The sequence below is a fragment of the Colobus angolensis genome, unplaced genomic scaffold, assembly GCF_000951035.1.
Source record: "Colobus angolensis palliatus isolate OR3802 unplaced genomic scaffold, Cang.pa_1.0 Scaffold74, whole genome shotgun sequence".
NCBI classification, from domain to species: domain Eukaryota; kingdom Metazoa; phylum Chordata; class Mammalia; order Primates; family Cercopithecidae; genus Colobus; species Colobus angolensis.
The window spans coordinates 2,872,174-2,892,665 of NW_012121154.1; the positions used below are offsets into that span (position 1 = coordinate 2,872,174).

General features: G+C 34.5%; 1 protein-coding gene across 2 annotated transcripts in view; it reads left to right on the top strand.

The window, feature by feature from the left end:
* SEMA3A (sema domain, immunoglobulin domain (Ig), short basic domain, secreted, (semaphorin) 3A) overlaps window positions 1-20,492 on the top strand; it is a 521,740-nt gene that overhangs the window by 294,479 nt on the left and 206,769 nt on the right. Inside the window, exon 5 of one of the 2 annotated variants that reach the window (XM_011927683.1) lies at window positions 8,923-9,116. In XM_011927683.1, coding sequence (XP_011783073.1) covers window positions 9,005-9,116 — 112 coding nt within the window. In that variant the 5' untranslated portion in view covers window positions 8,923-9,004. Of the gene's footprint in view, window positions 1-8,451; window positions 9,117-20,492 lie in introns of those variants that run through there. The other variant, XM_011927682.1, reaches the window with a different exon arrangement.

A 20,492-nucleotide genomic window follows, 5' to 3' on the forward strand; every position in this document is an offset into this window, starting at 1 on the left:
CTTCTCTTCCCTTTGAATTTAGAGTCTACTGAGGAAATGTGATACAAAGCAATAAGTGCTATAATAGATAAATGCACTCAACACCATAGAAACATAGGAAGAAGGAGCTCCTAGAATACTTGAAAAATATTGTGATTATTATGCAAGGCTTTTTCAAAAATATGTAAAGTAATCCTATATACTGAGTCCCTAGTACAAAATCTTATATCCTGAGTTGCTAATGCAAACTGTAGGCAGATTAGCTTTAGGAGAATACAATAGCCCTTAATCATGAGTAATCCCACAAAATATGTAGACAATCTGTCATCTGCTAGAGTCTTCTAGAAGAATATAGAAGATGTTAATAGAAGGGATGAAAAACAACACAGGAATTAATGAAATGAGTATAACAGTATAGATGTATTAAAAAATTAAGCACATTATGCCAAAATAGATACAGGAAGATTTATAGACGGTATATATAACTTGGGGCAGGGAAAAAAGAGATAAATTGGCATTAGGACAATCATGACTAGGAATATACATTGCTATCCTAAAAAAATAACCTGTGATTAGTTTTGTAAGTCACAAAGACTGGTGCCTAAACATATCTCAAAATTTTGTTGAATGAATGGATAAATATAAAGGAAACGATGCAAGATATTTGATAAGTAAAATGTTTTCAATGTTTACCGGTTTTGAGAGTAGACAAAGAGTATATCTTAAATTTTTTCTCTAGAAACAAATTAAATGCGCCGGATTGCACACTGTGGCAAGCACCTACCAAGTCATGTCAACAGCCCAAGAAAGAGACTACCACATTAACTTGATTTGCTCAATTTCAGTTTTCCTATTTCCATAAGTGATTGCAATTTTGACTTACCAGAACAGAAAGAGGCTTCACAGCATCAATAAATGTGCAGTGAGTATTTAATAGATGAAATTAGACCACTAAAATATCAGATTATTATTTATTATTTTTAAAATTGACAATAAAATTGAATATATTAACTATGTAGGACATATTGTTTTAAAGCATATATACAATGTGAAATGACTAAATCTAGCTAATTAGCATATGCATTTCCTCCCATAGTTATCACTTTTGTGGTAAGAACACTTTGCATTCACTCTCTTAGCATTTTTCTAGATTTCAATATATTGCAAACTACAGTTGCCGTGTTGTACAATTCTATGAAAAACATCAAATGTCATTTCAACAAAGTTACACAATAAGGACTACACTCATTGTCTGGAATCATAGTTTCAAAAAATAAATTAACTTGTTTTCCTCATGTATAATCAGCACATTATGGCAGTTCACTGATAAAGCTTTAGTTGAGATGGCAAGGTGTATGTGAGAACACAATTGCATTGGGCGAACATCATTTTTGTCTCAAAAGGAAGATTATAAAATTTAATTAGATGTTTGTGGATGTTTAAAGTGCTTTAAGTCACCAAAGTTATGTATCAACTTTAAAAAATCAACCAAGGGAATACTCAACATTGTCACTTAAGTCTTCAAGTCAAACTTTTTCAACTTGAATCTGTAATTTAAGAAGATCCAAAGTTAGACGTATTGGATGTTATTTCTGTTCTCCTTGATACAACAGGAAAAGGAAAATGAATTTATGTTGATTGATTTTCAAAGAGATTAGTTCTAAGGATATGCTCTAATAAAAAAGGGGATATTTAAAAACATATTATTGTCCATAATAAAAACATTGTTAACTAATAAACGAGGCATTTTCTAATCTCCTCCAGAAGGTGACAGCTGCTTTTGTAGCCAAGGCAGTGAAATTAAACCTGGAATATAATGCTACTCTACACATTGGGGGGCGGGGAAAGCATAAACTGGATCAAATGATATTTTACATTTGAGACAATATGGAATAAAAATAATTGAAGTCATTTTTTTTTCTAACTATTGCAACTTAGAGAAATCTGTGCCCTTAAAAAGCAGAATGCACTGTAGATTTTGAATCACCATTTACCAAACAGTTGGTTTTGCCATTATAATAAACCCTTTTAAGGAGCTTTAATTCTAGGTTTCAGCATTCCTGTTCTTAATCCTTATCAGCTTCAAGCTCATTAAAAACATTTAAAACAAAGAAAAAAGGCCTCTTCCTAGGCTATAGAGATTGTAATAAACTTACATCTGAGGTGCAACATTCTTTTTCAGTGGATAACAAAGGGAAACTCTATGCATCTGCTTTGCGTGACTCAGATGTAAAGTAATCCTTTCAACCATATTGCTTAGTGTCTTCACTTTGTTTATTTAGTGTAGACCTATTTATTTATTTATTCAGTGAAAAGGTGTGTGTATGCCTTTACTGAAAGCGAATAACTAATAACTTAATATCCTGAAACACCCGGTAGCCAACCTGCTCATTTCATTTGTATTCCACAGATGCCTCATTTTTTCCTCCTCACTGCCTAGCCTGTACTGATCAGTATTAACAATGGGATTTTTGTCTCACTTGAAAACTTTCTTGTTCCATTTGAGTTGAGGTGGAGACTTTCACTTAAAAAAAAAAAAAAGGAAAAAAACAGGTATTTTCAGTGTTTCACTGCTTTCAATATATTAATATTCAGGAACACTGCATTCATACTTCAGATAATCTCCAAAGTAGCTGTAGTGATGACAAGACCCTTAAGCAGTTAGAAATGGCAAAGAGAAAAATGCCACTTTCAGACATTCTGAAATGTTAAATATTTAAGAGGACAAAAGAAAAGAAAGACCATAGAAGTGATAAAAATCATTCCTATAACTGAATTTTAGCTACATTTGGCAAGTGGGATACTAACCATAACTTATGAAATTTTATGCATCCCTTCTCTTGTCACTCTCTTTCATCCCCCACTCAAACTTACTAACCTAATAAAGTTCACCTACCGGCTCCATTACTCAAACTCTCAGGGAAAGGACAGTTTACCACTAGAAGACTTTCCCTGTAATTTCTGATAACCTAAATTGTCTAGGATTTTCTTCAAATCTACCGTCATCATTAATGACTATTTGAACAGTTTTTGTTCTCCTTCTATATTGTTTTAATATTAAGACTTATCACATCAATTCATTTGAAAAACAAGGAATATTTTTATGTTCTGAGTCCCTATTTACCTTAAAGTATCACAAACATTAATATTGCAAAAGAAAACAGGAAAACACAAAACATTTTTTTTTTTTTCTTTCCAAACTGTTACAAATTCAGTCCAGGAGAAGTAAGAGCTTCTTTTACTGAAATCACTATTCATGATGAGGGTGGATCGGGGCATGGGAGGTGGGAGAGTCAAAGGGAGAAGAAAGAGTTAATGCTTCCCTAGAGATTGAATTCTCTTTGCATTTTATCAATTCCTTCTTTCAACTCATGCTTTCACATGTTGCTTATACTGAAAGCATTCATAAGGGTCAGATTCTAAAAGTTTAACTTAATTTCTTAAACATTGCTTTTAACCTCCACCCCCAGTTTCCAGCAACAACTGCAATAGTTCCTAAATCACTATCATTTTTGGCTAGAATGAATAATAATACATCAACTATTTAGTTTCCTCAATTAATACAGTGTCTTCTGATCATCTAAAGAATTTTTTCACCCACACAATTCTTTTTTAGAAAAAAAAGGTTCAAATTTCTTGTATAGAAAAACCCTCATTAAAAATAAATTTCCAACATCAGAAGTCAGAGCAAGGCAAATGTTTGACTATGATATTTGCTGAAATTCTGTTGATCGTAAACCTTTTTCAAATATGAATGAAGCATTCCTTGAAGATAAAAAAACAAAAAACGGGAATAACAGATGTTGATTGAAAAATAATATGTCTTTTATGTGTCTCAATTGAAAAACACCTTGCCAAGAACACTAAAATTTGTGTTTTTAGTACTGGTTTCCTCTTTGGTGTTATTTCTTAGAAGAACAGATTAACTAACTCATTTACAAATTCCTAATTTAGTAATTTCCTTTAAAGAGGTCATCCGTGCCGGGCGCGGTGGCTCAAGCCTATAATTCCAGTACTTTGGGAGGCCGAGACGGGCGGATCACAAGGTCAGGAGATCGAGACCATCCTGGCTAACACAGTGAAACCCCGTCTCTACTAAAAAACACAAAAAACTAGCCGGGCAAGGTGGCGGCGCCTGTAGTCCCAGCTACTTCGGAGGCTGAGGCAGGAGAATGGCGTGAACCCGGGAGGTGGAGCTTGCAGTGAGCTGAGATCGGGCCACTGCACTGCAGCCTGGGCGACAGAGCAAGACTCTGTCTCAGAAAAAAAAAAAAAAAAAAAAAAAAAGAGGTCATCTGCTTCTGAGAGTAGCACACTTTTGGGGATTTCCTGTATCTGATCACAATAAAATGGGTAGGGAAGGTGAACTGCAGAAAGAGCTGAGATTAATCAAGTGCATCGTAATTTCAGGTACATTTTGTCCACTAAATCTTTGAAATACATCTAAAATACAATTTATCCTTATATTCTTTTATGCACAAATACAGCTAGTATTTCTTCCTAACCATTCACAGAGAGATCAGGGTATGTATAACCTAGGAAAGTACTTAGACGACTATCTCACAAATTAGGAAACAATGCTGCTATTAAATTACAGTGTTTATTATTATCCAAATGTGTTTCAATAAAAGCAAAACCTAGAGAGTGAACATTTTAAAATTATACCCATAGGTTTCATCCAATTCTTGAAAAGATAAAAAATACATAGCCAATGTGTAAATACTTTAATATGTATCTTCTATGACTACAGAGGTCTTTACTGAAAAACAAGTTAACTATCCTTTTGTGAAGTGGGAAGTGTTGTTCCTCTAGAAAATCAAGCACACCATCCAGAAAGTTGCCACTGTCAAAAATTTTAGCACTCTTTCTCAATACAGAGGGAGGTGAGGTTAAAAACTACTGATTTATTTGACAGAAAAGTATACAACGGCATGATCATCCTATTAAGCACCTGCTCAAATTTAACTCCATGGCAGAAGTTAATCATATTTGAAAACTCGAATTGTTAGAACATATTAGACACTCAGTTACAAATACAGTTAAATACAGTACATGATGTAAATTGTGGGTTAGAAAATAATTGAAAATAGGCTACTTAGGGGAAGAAATAAATAAGAATATTTCACTTACACCTTAAATAAAATTCAATGTTAAAAGGCCAATATAAGTCCGGTCACAGTGACTCAAGCCTGTAGTCCCAGCACTTTGGGAGGCTGAGGCGGGTGGATCACTTGAGTTCAGGAGTTTGAGACCAACCTGGCCAACCTGACCAACATGGTGAAACCCTGTCTCTACTAAAAATACAATTCGCTGTACAATTAGCTGGGTGTGGTGGTGGGCACCTGTAATCCCAGCTACTCGGGAGGCTGAGGCAGGAGAATCACTTGAAACCAGGAGGTGAAGATTGTAGTGAGTCAAGATCGTGCCACTGTACTCCAGCCTGGGCAACAAGAGCAAAACTCCGTTTCAAAAAAAAAAAAAAGCCAATATAATATAATACTTATGACTTTTAAAAAGTAGTAAGGGATACAGTAAAATAAAATCAATGGTTATGGTGTCAAATACAGCAGGTTTTCTAATTTCAGAATTTAGGCCACAGATTCTCAGAGTAAGGAGTGATCTGGCCGGGCACAGTGGCACATGTCTGTAATCCTAGCACTTTGGGAGGCCGAGGCAGGCAGATTGCCTGAGTTCAGAAGTTCAAGAACAGCCTGGGCAATACAGTGAAACCCCATCTCTACGAAAATACAAAAAAGTAGTTGGACGTGGTGGCGTGTGCCTGTAATCCCAGCTACTTGGGAGGCTGAGACAGGAGAATTGCTTGAACCTGGGAGGCGGAGGTTGCAGTGAGCCAAGATCATGCCACTGCACTCCAACCTGGGTGACAGCGAGACTCCATCTCAAAAAAAAAGAAAAAAAAGAAAGACTGATCTTTGGAGGAGTGGATTAAAATCTTCAATGTACACATGCAGTCAGATTCCAATAGATTCTGATACCTCACATCCAGGTCTACCCATATCTTGCTTCTACTTTAGTTGAGAAATGGGTTGAAGTTTGATTATCCTCAGGTTTTTGGGGATATTAAAAAAATTTTAAATACAATTTTATTTAACTCTGAGCAAACTCAAATGAGAAGGTAGTAGAAATATAATATTTCAAATGCTTTTGTGAGTATTTTTCAGGCATTTACTTTCTTCTTTCATTTTTAATTTAACATTTGAATTATCTGTGTGTGGCCAGACATTTCTAATATTTTACAATTTAATCAGTCTAGGACAGTTAGTTTGCCTGAAGAATTTACTATTTTTACATTTCTTAAATAAAAAATCTGCAGAAAAGCAAATGTAAATGCAAACTCAGGAAACTTTTAAACATCTGGAAAAACACGAAGATCATAAATAATGTGGAGGGTAAGAAAAATATCAAATATAAATAATCAGATCACAGTTTATAAAAATAGTGTATATGTGGAGGTGTCTGTGCTACCAACTTCCATGCATCAACATTGATTTAAATTTTTTGTTTTCTGAAGTGAAATAACTCTGTCCTGATTTTGTGGTTCAAAATCCAGATTTTATGTTTTTCTTCCCCCATGTAGCCATTTTTGATCCTCTTTTATCTAAATTTACAGCTTTTTGTTTTACTTGGAGCATATCAAAATATTTCAGGATTAGACATTACACAGGTGAAATGGATACACTTATACATTTTGCTATCCTGTTTAGTTTTGACAAAATAACTTGCTCTTCTATTCTAGAAAACAAGAGTAAACATATAAAAATATTTTAAAGACATAAAATATATACTAATAAAAATGGTCAAACTATTTAAAGCATTTGAACTAATTATATGTGAGATTTCAATAGGATAATTCATTAGTCCAATCCTTGAAATAATCCCAAAGCGACATGAATTCCTCTGCAGAATGAATGTCTATAGAGAGTAATCCATGGAAGACAGACAAGCCTCTTGTCATCTGTAGCCTTAATCCATTGCCTAGAGCATGAAAAGTGCCCAGGATAACAAGTGTGGGAATCAGTAAAACCAACATTATTTTTGGATTTTATTTTCTTAACAATACTGGCTGATCAATAGGCTTGTGGAAACTGACAAATACAATAAGATCTGTTTGATGAGTCAATCTAGTGAAGTAGAGAGAATTCCTCCTCCCTTTTCCCTATTCTCCCCCTCTTTAAATCCTCCTGTTCCTCTTCCTCCTTCTCCACCTACATTCACACAAGCCACACATTCAAAGGCAGAGAGGGAGAGAGAGAGAGAGAGAGCGCTGTGCTTTCTCTGTTGGTCTGTAGACATTAAGTAATGAAAGCTGTAGTGACAATGCTTAGATCATTTTCTTAAGAATACTAAGTCACTTTCAGTAGGTGTTTATGTTTTTAATTGTGAGACTCACTCTCTCCCTTCAATCAAGAAGTTTCCATACTATTGAAGTTGAGTGTCTGGATTCCAAGTGCTGTATCTGGAGGTGGGGGGTGGGGAGCGGTGGTAGGAGGGGGTAGGGCAGAATCAGTTGGGGAATAAAGGAGAGAAAGTTCTGTTCTGTTAACTTTTTTATACATCCCCTAAAGATTCTTATAAAAATATCAGCTTTGAGGAAAACTGAACCAAAAATAAGAGAGAAAACTGAGAGGCCACAGACAACTACTTGTTTCAGAAGGAACTAATGGTGTTCGTATGACTGCCTGAACACATGCCTGTGCGAACCACAGAAAATTTAGTAACCCTTCAGCAGCTCATGAAGACACAGAGATATTCTTTTCATGTTACTCCTTGACACTCAGCAGGGACTTTTGTGAACTTTGTCATCTTCCGCTGCCCTTTAAACCAAAACTAGGGAAGTGTCTTTAATTAATGAGATGTGATACATTAAAAATGTTAGCCAGAGCATTCCAGAAGCTGGAAAACCATAGATGTTTTTAAATTCTGAGTATCCTTTTGAGAATCCCCTGTTGTAATTTATAATTCTCAGAGGACCTATATTTGTCTTGAACTGATTGTTGGAATGGGCTTTACTAGGAATTTCTTCCCTGAAATTGCAGTGGGACAGAGGAAGGGGGTGGTTGAGCCCAGGGGGTTTGTTGGGAGGCGGGAATGATCTCTAACAAGGCTTTAAAACCTTCAGTGGTTAAAGTTGTATTGATGAGGATATATAGACACACACACACACACACACACACACAATGCACAAGTTCAACATGATTGTATAATGAGCATGAATCGTAAATTTTGTAGGTAGCAGAATTCAGATTTTTTAAATCAAAATTGCACCCAAAAATGGCTATAAAACAACGCTTGCCTTGGGAAGTAAATTTATAGCTACATGCCTTTCACAGGCACGCCGGAGGGTTCTGCTCCCGGCTGTAATCTCTACGAGATGTTTTTTGCATGTGTTGTGTGACAGGAGGGAAGGGGAGTGGGTTGAGCTCGCCTGTTCTCCCATTGTCAGCCAGTCTAGTGAGTGTTGGGGAAACCTGTCTGTGGGATCTTGTGTCATCTCCCCCTACATGCGTACAGGAAAAGTCCGCGCTGCTCACGGTTTCTCTCTCTCTCTCTCTCTCTCTCTCTGTCTCTCTCTCTCTCTCTCTTTCCCTTTCATTCTGCTTCCCCGGAGCCGAATGAAGCAGGGAGCAGGATTAGAGTCTGCCACCGGCTATCAGAGAAGCTTAGATAAAAGGAACTGCTTCTTAAGCACCACTGCAGCAGACCTTGTTAATTTTTTTTTTTTTTTTCTTTCCACACAACAGTTGTGCCTCATTATCCGGTGCCTGGCTCGGATTTTTTTTTTTTTTTTCTTTTTCTTTTTGGAGGGTTTGAAGTTTCTGTGCTTCAGTGACTGTTACAGAAGAAGAGGTGTTAGTGTTGCCATGAGGTCTTGATTGTCTGCATTTATGAATGAAACTGACCTAAATCACCTGTTACCTCCAGTTTCCAGATTGTTTGAACTTCTCTGGCCGCACAATACAGGAAGGAAGACTAAAGCAGCAAAGGGACCTACAGCGTCTGCAGCATGGGCTGGTTGACTAGGATTGTCTGTCTTTTCTGGGGAGTATTACTTACAGCAAGAGCAAACTATCAAAATGGGAAGAATAATGTGCCAAGGCTGAAATTATCCTACAAAGGTAAATCTTATTTTTCTTTTATTTGGTTATCTTTGTAATAACCGCCCCCCCTTAATTCCTTGAACTCCCTCCCAACCCCAAATCATCAAACCTTTAGTTTAACCCGGTAAACCTATGTGATTATGTGTATCTTTCTTGGATGCTTTAAACCCTTTTTGTAAAAAGCATGTCTTCTGTTTGATATATGACAATTTAAATGCAAACAAAGAACATTTAATCACATTTGCTGAAAAGAGCTGTATGCCTGGTACATGCTGATCTGTATATCTTATTATCCTATCTTATGCCTGTTAATTTTTCCGACTTTAACTCTATTAAAATATTTTCTTAAAGATAGAAATGCAAAAATGGTCTCTTTGTAGATGTGCATGCCTTACCTATAATTACTATGATGAATTGCATTTTCTTAGTTTTAGACACGAAATGGTTAATCGTCATCATGAATATTCAGTTTGTTCAAATCTGACAATCAGATGCTTAACATAAGCAGTAGATCATGGTTTGCCAAGAGAACATAAACTGGATGGAACAGACTAGTTTTTCCACAGCGTGTTATGATTGTACAAAAGACTGTATTTGGCTAATTGTGTAAAGCTAAAGTCTTTGAAATATTATGTTATTTAATTCTATATGTACTTCAGTGAGAACTGCAGATGCATTACTGTCTACTTGCATAGGTAGTTGTGTAAACTTCTCTTTTAAAATCTATAAATTTAAGAGAGAAAAAAGAGCTTCATCATTAGTGCTTTATTTGGTTACAATTTAATGTATGTGTTTATTTTTAATGAGGATTTTTTATATTTGTTCTACATTTGCCTAGATAGATCTTATAGATAGATGATGTGTAAAGTAACGCTAAAGTAGATCCCAAAATGATATACATAAATTTAATTGCAGTAAATATTTCTATAACTCAGGTATTATTAAAATGAAGTTAAAGATTAAACTGCTTTAACTCAAGTAGTTTTACTCCCTAAGGTGTTGATTTCTTATGATTCTCAGATTTCTAAAATTGGGAGTGGAGCAGTGAGAAGCTCTAATTAAGCTTATTTTTTAGCCTATAAGTTAAAAGAAAAATTATTGAATGTATTTGTAGAGATGTCTGTCTACTCTACCTTGCTCTTATGCCAGAAAACATATTACTTAATTCTCATATTATGGGGAACATCTTTTTCTGAATGCCCTAGTGTGAATGCAGATCTCAAATCAGAAAGAGAGATGTAATTTTCACACTTTGAATTAGAAAATTAAACACCTAGTAATGTGTTTATTTGGACTTAGTGCTCGTTAGATAAAATTCATTGAATTAGAATATTTATTTACTTTTTGGTGTAATGTTTTCCTGAGTATCAAGTTGGGAATAGACTTAAACATCAACAAACAGAAGTGCAATTGTACTTATGTAAGTTTTAAAAAATCATATAGCATTCATTATTTAATTAATTTAGTAATGGTCTTTAAATTATCTCCATAGTATATGATATTATATATGGTATCTGTGTTTTTATCAGTTTTGCTTTCTGTTTTCACTCCTTGACAAGGTGACATCAAATAAGTCTAAGTTGATGGTCCACTTTATCCAAGTTTATGTTCCTTATGAGTAAGTTTTACATGCAACTTTAGTTCTCAAAGATGGGACTGGCTATTTGTAATACTTTTAGTTTAACAAGCTTAAAATCACGAAAAATATTTTAAAAATCTAGGTTTGAATATATCTAAATGCTAAATACATTTTAAAATAAAATAAAAATAGGGAATTAAACTTTTTTATTTGGCAAGAATTTTATCTCCATGGTAATAGGTTACTCTCCATGATAGAAGAGGCACTTGTTCTTGCTGTACGTTAAAAAGACTGCATTTAATTTGAATATCCTTTGTTGTGCACATATGCTTTAAACCTGTCTGATGAAGCAAGCAGTATTTATTAGCAAGGTGTATGTATTTGATACTGTCTTTATAAGCCTTGTTTTAGTGGTGGCACCCATTAGAATTATTCTGCTTTCCTTTAAGTAAAAAACTGCTCTGCAGCTACATAACAATTCCACTGATACACCTAGAGCTCAATAATTTGCTAAAATAAACTGTGAAATGAACAACAGCAAGAAGAATAAAAGGAATGGCCTGGGGAATCTTTTTTTCTGTTTTTTTATTAACCTGTCATTACCTTTTTTCTCTACATGTACATTTGCTTGGCCAAAGCAAGTATGTGGTAGCCAATTGCCAGTACTTTGTTTCTAAAGTACAATAGAGATTTTTTTTAAGCCACTTCTTGTTTCTCCTTAATTAGATGTCAAACACAGTTAAAACATCCACTGCATTGCCCTTAAAAATATTCCAGCATGATTCATGAAGAGTTAAATCCCTGCCAACCTTAATTTCCCATGGTCACTTGTTTTCAAAGATCCACCATTAACTCTGTCATTGCTCAGGTTGCCAAGATGAAGTTTCAGGCAATCACTGTGCTTAGTTTCTGCTTGTCATTTTTGCCTGGTAGGAGATGAAAGAGCCTTGATATGTTAAAAAGAAGTAAAAACAGGAAGGTGGCTTTTGTAGCGGGTGTACATATCTAATAAGATACCTCTTTACTTTCTAGGAAAAAGGAATTGAATAGATGTGTTCAGGACCATCTGGAGAAGTGATAATATTAGAAAAATGGGGTATGCTGGCTTTTCCTCTGCACCAATCTGATTTAGAATCCTTATGGGGGAAGAAAATGTGAGAACTCTGTAAATCTCAGCAGTTACATGGAAATTATCCTTAAGAAACATTTACTCAGAAATACTTTTGTCCTCTTTAAATATATGTAATATAGCTAAATGATAAAATCCTTCTTTTAGAAAATGGTCCATGCATAAGTGTTTATTTCTTCTACAAAACTAGTCAAATTTCACTTTTCTCATGAAATACAGGAAAATTATATAATCTTCCACTTGGGATATGTGATACAATGAAGTCTTCAGAAAAACCTGCATGAATCACAAGAAAATAATTAGGGTTTGGGTTTTAAACAAATAACAAATGTTCCATCATCCAATGTAATGGGCTATTCCAGGACACTGTGTGCTTCAGTTTTGGTAGAAATCAAAGACACATGCATGTCTCAATGTGATGGTGATCCTGTGAATCCAAAGGTTAAATCAATGATTTTAACCTTAACTTCATAGGAAGGACTTAGTAAATAGAACTTTAAAAAGTGGTAGATGTTCTGAAGGCTTTCTTTTTTCTATTTTCTGAAGTTTGTTTTTTTTTTTCCAATCAAGGTGTTATTATAAGAATGACATTATCAATTAAATAAAAAATCTCATGTATATTTGTGACAAGAGAAGATCATTTTATTTAGTTAAAATTTCTGAAGTAAAATTTGCAAAAGTTCTTTACCTTTTGTTCAATAAATTACAATTAGTTCAAAAGTTAATTAATATGAATAATGATTTTCTAATTAAACTTTTTGTCTTTCCTTTAAGATTTTCTTTACTTTCACCAGAGCAGTATTTGTGTGTGTGTGTGTTTGTGTGTGTGTGTGTATACACCAATACATTTATGTGTACACATAGGTATACATATAAATATATTTCAATACATAGGAAATATAACTTCATTTTATAATTTTATAACTCAGAAAATAACTTCATTTTATAATTGTGAAAATAACCTCAGCAATCTACAAGTTGTGAATCACAATACAATTCTTCATAAATAAAATTATTGGTTTAAAATGACATTGATATTTTAAATTATATATATCTGCGTGTATATATATAAAATAATAGAGTGGGTATTGTCTTTTGTGTCCCATGAAAAGTTTTCATGGATGTCTTGAACATTCACATAACAGTATAAGATAGAGGTAGTCTTACCCTAAAAATCTCCTCCCAGCTAAAATGAAATATTTTTAGGAAAGAGATGTGAGAGTTGGGGGGGAAGACACACCCACACACTTACATACATACGTACATACATGCATAGAGCAATGAAGTTATCAATTATTTGCAATGACTTTTCTCAAATACTTACTGTATATTTGTCACCAGGACTTTGGATGACCTTTTCTTCTCAAATTCTATTAACCTTATAAATCATTTTTTTTTTTTTTTTGAGACAGAATCTGGCTCTGTCTCCCAGGCTGGAGTGCAGTGGTCGGATCTCAACTCACTGCAAGCTCCGCCTCCCGGGTTTACACCATTCTCCTGCCTCAGCCTCCCGAGTAGCTGGGACTACAGGCGCCCGCCACCTCGCCCGGCTAGTTTTTTGTATTTTTAGTAGAGACGGGGTTTCACCGTGTTAGCCAGGATGGTCTCGATCTCCTGACCTCGTGATCCGCCCGTCTCGGCCTCCCAAAGTGCTGGGATTACAGGCTTGAGCCACCGCGCCCGGCCTATAAATCATATTTTGATTCTGAAATCTTGAATTTAAGCACACTGAAAACTAGAACTTTTTATTCATCTATACAACAAGTATACCCTGGCAAAATAATGTAAAATGAACATAAAATAAAACAGTCACACATCTCGTGATACAATGCTGGTCAGATCAGATGAGGGCTAATACAAATCTCCAATTTGTGGATACTCTGCTTAAAGCTGCCAACCTGATTGACCTTTGAAAGAATTTATACAGTGTAGACTTTAGCAATCAATAAAATAAGAAAATAGCTGAGACTGCAACACAAATTCATGTAAGCCTCTAACTCACCAGCTTTAATAATGATATTCAGTCACTAACAGCTTAAATAAATATGGATACTGAATAGATAATTTTCCCAATTCTAACTTTTTAGGATTTATTTCTCTTCATATGAGTGATTTCTAGAGTTTTACAATTGTCAGTGACATGAAATATATAGTTTGCTAAAATATTAGCAAACTAAACAGATATATTGATCTGTGATATCTAATTTTCCTTTATTTTCTGATTTTAATTATTATATAAATCATATATTATGATTTGGGGTAAATTATACTTAACTTCTATAGTAAAGATTTAATGTATCTCAAGGATCTTTCAGGAATAAGTTTAATTAGAATTAATTAATATGATTGCATATGTTCCTAGTAATAAAAATTAATGTTAAATCGTTGTAATGGAGAATATTACGCTCAATGTGAATATATAATTGTATAGGGCATTAAATTTTCTATCATGTTTTCAGGTTTGTATTTTAAGAAACTTGTATTTTAAAGTTATTATGAATTTTAAGTTGTCTGTAAGAAATTGTGTGGTTTAACTTTTCCCAATTTTTCTCATTTTAACTCCAGTGACACACCTTTGTGTCATAGCTCCAAAAGTCAGAATACCGCACCTTCACAAGCTTTGAAGGATTTCAAAATCTAAAGTCAGGGTTATTCTGAATAACGTTTAACTTGAATTTTTACAAAATCTTCCAAAATGACCACTAGTAATATAAATTTTGAATTGATCATTATCCAGCAACTTTTCTTTACAAAGTCATGATATTATAGAGTTACATAGGAATCGACCATGACATTGCTCTTGTCAAACCTTTATGAAAAAGTAATATGTGATAAATAATTCATTGCTGCAAAGTTATAGAGGCAAACTCTCCAACTCTCATGACAGTATTGAAATAAGTTTTGGACATGTAATGAAGGTTTATTTTAAAAAAACCAACAGTTGTAAACATACATTAGAACAAGTGTGAATCTTGGGATGGCTTTTACCCCTCATGATTTCTAAGGTAGTATATAAAGGAATTATCATGATTTGCAGTTCTGTGCTTCCACTAATAGGTGGCACTAGCAATTTGTGACAGCTCTTTCATTAATTTAAACGGGCAGGCTACTAGGGTAAATATGCACAGAATAAGGTGTGCAGACCAAGTTCGGAAAAATTGGTGTAATAGTCATGAAATTTAACATTCACAAAACAGAAGCATTAGTTAAAATGAAATTTGCTAAAGATACTGATGTGCTCTTTGCATGCATTTATTTGTACATTTTGATCCTGAAAAACTAAAATTTCTAAGTAAAAAGCAAATACATATATTTTAACTTAAATAAGACTTGATATGTGAAATTAATCTGTGAAAAGTAAAAGAAAATAGTGAAAGAAACAATGGTACTAAACAATTAGAATGATAGAAGCAGAGATTCATGTGCCTGTATATATTAAATATTACATATTATATGATGTGTGCTTACAAGAATGAAGTAGCCTGCCTGTGGCCCATTATTACAACCGTTTATGATTGGAGAGTAGGTAGTTGAAAAGGTAAAATAATGTTAAGAAAATTGCATTTGGTATGTTTTTAAAAGACTGACTCCTTTTAATTTGTAGGTTCTTTAACATTTTTACTTAATTAAACATATAGAAGAATCAATAAATTCTATCTGACACAAATAAGTATGAATGTCTCCAGCTACTATCTCCCACTATTGCCAAGACATAAACATCAGTATAAATAGGCAATCCACACACTATTTCCAAACAGTAACAAAGCTGGAGTCTGTCAAACCCAGGATAAGAAAATATACAATTTATACTTGAATTGGGGAATGAAGATAAGCAAAAATAAAATTCTGTTGATAAATATGAAGAATAGTTTGGTCTTGGTAGTTTTTACAAGCTTAGGGTAAAACCTAAAGGAACCACACATTTTAAGGAATCTTGTCATCTCCTGAATGAGTCATTAAACCTGCATTTCTAGGTTTCCCTTACTTGGAGAAATGTGGCGTGGGAAACTATGTTGACCAAAACTTACAGTAACTTAAAGTGTTGCAGCAATCATAAACATGTCTTTAGATAAAATATAACATGACCCACTTGAGTCTTCATCAGCAAGCCAAATGAAGCTTCATTCTATTTAGTACGTCAATTGACTCACTCGGTCTGTGAAACTACTTATGTGAATCATCTTCTTGTGCCAGATTCTGAGGTTCTTAAGGCTGGATATGTATTATTTTTCATCTTTACATTCTCAATGGCTAGCACGGAATCATTCATTGTTGAATGATTTTGTGCTTTATTTGGCACACCTTTTAAAAATTAACAAATAATATGTCCGTTAATAAAACAAAATTATTTCTGGAGATAGTAACAATGAAAATTTAGAATAAATCAATTAATTATGAATGAATTGTGTATTATAATATATAGTAGAGAAAGTAAGTTTAGTGTTAGGTGCTAGGGCAGGAGGATATCATCAAGGCATTTAAGAGTGCACAAAGGATTGTGAGAGTAATACTGTCTCCATAAACAGTATCTCCTTCTGAATCAGGCCTATTCCAGAACTGAATCAGAAAGTATCCAGGTCATATTTGATAGTCTACAGCTAAGAGATAGGAAACGTACAATAAATCCATTGGAAGGCTCTAGGAATCAGGAAACAGACTGAGGAATTATTGCGTTCCTTTGGACAAAAACCCTGATTTTCCTTATCCTCTTATCAGATCACAATATATACAGCCAGAAAAGAAAGTGAGGTTTCTACTGTAAAACCAAGTAGTAGCTAAAGATAAGTGAAAGCATCCCATTCTCAGTCTCATTGTATCTGGATGTTTGTGTAGATCAAATCAGTTCTACCAAATGAAGTTGTAAGTGTAAACCTTGAGTAATTTCAATTGGTTCTTTTTCGTTGTCCATACTTTTAGGAGAATCCAGACATGGTTCTCTGACAGCTTGCTGAGATTTAGCAATTCAGAGCCTTTCTTGCTTCCCCTCCTACACTTGTCAAGAGCAACAGTTGTTCATTGCTCTCTGAGCTACATCTCCAAGTCATCCTTTTTCTTCCCTTGGCCTTGAGTTCCACAGCCTCAGAGTAGGATCCACTTCCATCCTCAGACTTACTCAAGAGAGTAGATGTGATAGGAAACACCATGGAAATCTTTGCTGAAGTGTGAATATGAAAAATATAGGTTGAATTATTTGTTTAAGATCCTGATTGAGAGGGTGGGAGAGGATAGTAGGCTAATTTCCTCAGGCCACTTATATATAGATCCGTAGATTGGTATTTAAAATAAAATGAACTTAAAATGTTCATTGGAAAATTCTTTATATATATATATGTATACGTATATATAGTCATTGTGACATGGTAGAAATATTGCCAGGAAAGGACAATGGGACAACTACTAATAGCACTGTTATTATGTACAAAATCATAGTTATTAAGTGGTACTGAAAAATGATTAATATGTAATCCAAACTCTTAGAAATATATTTGGGCATTGCTAAAACAAAATTGTTTACACCTGAGGTCAAATCAAACTGTCAAAGTGCTTATGAATCTTCATAATATGGGTCAGAAATTTTGTTTTGTCTTAACCTTCAAATTTGAATTTCAAGAGAATAAATACTGTTTTGTTGTTACTATCCCTTAAGAACTAGCTTAAATAAAAGTATATTTTCCTAAGTTCTGCAAACTTTATTTACAAAAATACCATTACTAAGTATTTCTTACTTGCGTTCTATGTGTAAAATAAACACATAAAGCCACATAACTCATCTGTCAGATTCCTTTATGAATAGGTTCTTGGATAAATAAAGTTAATTTAGTAGCATTTTTGAGAAAGGTGATATCACATCTACCTAAAGATTTTAGGGTGGCTTTTTAAAATAGGACACAAAGGAGTTGGGCCTTGAATGATAGGGGAAATCTGAGAAAGTAAAAGTAGAGAAGAATGGTAACTACTGTATCAGAAACTATTTATTTGTGATTTGATTTTCTTTTTAGGAAAACAGCAATATATTTAAAATAATTTATATAACTTAGAGCTGCAGCATAGCAGGCTAGGAACTTCACAGAGTTGACACGTGGTTGTCTATGTTTGACTGACAGTGAGATCAGGAGGGACAAGTGACACATACTTGTGAGGACCTTCTAGAGTGGTCAGTCAGTTGGGCTTCTCTATTTCTTTTTTGGAATTTATCTATAAAATACAGAAGCAAGATTATTTCTAACCAAAGGGAAAAAGAAAAGAATGTTGATTTTGGTTATCTGATGTAGAAAACACTTTTATTATCAGTTTTTAGAACTATAACATAAAATGATTTATAATGATGGTTTCTTCATGTTTTTCGAATTAACTCTTATTATTTCTGCTTTCCTTATTATTTCTTTCTTTCTTTTTTCTTTTCCTTTTTTTTTCCTGCCAGAGTTTCTCTCTTGTCACCCAGGCTGGAGTGCAATGGCGTGATCACTGCTCACTGCAACCTCCACCTCCCAGGTTTAACTGATTCTCTTGCCTCAGTCTCCTGAGTAGCTGGGATTATGGGCATGTACTACCATTTCTGTCTAATTTTGTAATATTTTTTATTTTTTATTTTATTTTTTTTTTAGTAGAGACAATGTTTCACCATGTTGGCCAGGCTGGTCTCGAACTCCTGACCTCAGATGATCTGCCCATCTCGGTCTCCCAAAGTGCTGGGATTACAGGCATGAGTCACCGCACCCAGTCCCTTACTATTTCTTTAATTCAACAGGTTGTGAATAAAGTCTTCACAACAAGCCTGGGAATATTTGATAATATATATTAGATAATGTTGTAGGTTCATGGTACCTGGCAACACAGAAAAAAGTCACTTCTGGAATTCTGTTCAAAATAGTATAATTCCTTGTACTTGAATAATTGTATATTGATAAAGAAATAAATAAATTCATGGGTTTATATTTAGTGTATGTGTGTGTTTGTGTATATCCACAATACGCAAGTACAAGAAAAGTCATATACTGTCATTTTTCTAATTTTTTTTTTACATTTAATTGGGAATTACTGAAATTAAAACACCAATTATTAGAGCACAAGAATAAAGGATCTGGACGCAGATCTTGAGAGACAGTCTCTCCCTTTGCTTTGTGTCAGGTCTTAAGCAGTTCGTGATTGGCTGTGATCTGTCATTTGTGGTTAACCTTCCCAGGGCACGTTCCATTGTTCAAAGTTGCTGTCTACCAAGTTCTCTGCTCTTTTCTGGGCACTACTACTTTAAAAAGTTACCAAGAGTCTCCTTTCTGCCACCTTTTCACTAATCCTCCTCATTATATTGGCTCTGGACCTTAGTGCTTGTCTTGCCTCTGAAGGTGTGCACGTAATGCTTCTATTCTGTTTTTTCCACCTCCAGGGTGGAGATTATGCTCGTTGCAGGGTCTGATCAGCACACAGATTCCCCCAATATGATAGCCTTCTATCTTTCCAGGTTTGAAATATATTGAAAAAAAAAAAAAAAAAGTATTTCTCCCCGCACCCACGCCCCCATCTTTTTATCTGGTAGTACTTCAATCTATATCTTTTGACTTCTCCAAATAAATCTCATTTACGGCTATCCTTTCAAAAACAAAATCCTGTTAATTCTCTTTTTGGGCTATGGGAAAACTTTCCAAGCCTTAAAAATGAAACCTTTTGTTTTTAGCAGATCAGTCTCAAGCTAGGCTCTCCCACACTGGCCCAGAGCTACAGAGTTTCTTACTTCCACCACATGATCCCCATGTTCAATGGAGTCTCAGACTTCTTTTACTTCCCAGGGTGCCTAGTCAGTACAGAATTAAGGTTTCCTTTGCACATTCTAGTATACAGACCTCCTCTCTGTCACTTAAGCCCTTCTTCCGGACAACTATTTAAGATCTAACATAACGAAATGAGACCAAATGATTTTAAAAAAATACATTTTGATGCCTGTGAAATTACTTAGCAAGGCAGATCAATGTCTGCTTTGCCCATTTGTGGTTCATCAGACCTAAATTAATACTTATCCGATTGGCCTTTCTCTTTAGCTGTCAAGTAGGAAAAAACTATCTCCTCTGTGACAATACTTCTGTTCACAACTATGTAAACATCAGCACATTAATACTGACAGAATCTGTTTAGTCTATTTTAAGCAGATTCCATGTAAGGAAGTGAAATTAGTGATGGTATAGTAATTTATTTCTTTCATACAAATCTCAGTCTATAATACTGAGCTGTACCACACATAACACACACTATGGACACTTTCACACAAATGAATGCCCTTTTGTTCATGTCATACCACATATTTTATACTATTTAGTGTCCTTTATAGAAGGAGATCATGGCTGAATGTCTCTATTGTGCCAGAGTTATTGCCTTTTCACATTTCAAAACAGGTAAAATTTTACTTTCTTGGAATGTCCAAATGATAGCATATATTAAATTTAAAAATATATTTGATAATATGCACTATTATTACTTACTATGGAATGATAGGTCATACTCTGCTCATAGTATCTAAGTACCTACTTGTTGGCTTATTGAAAATTAATTTAGGGCCGGGCGCGGTGGCTCAAGCCTGTAATCCCAGCACTTTGGGAGGCCGAGACAGGTGGATCACGAGGTCAGGAGGTCGAGACCATCCTGGCTAACACGGTGAAACCCCGTCTCTACTAAAAATACAAAAACTAGCCGGGCG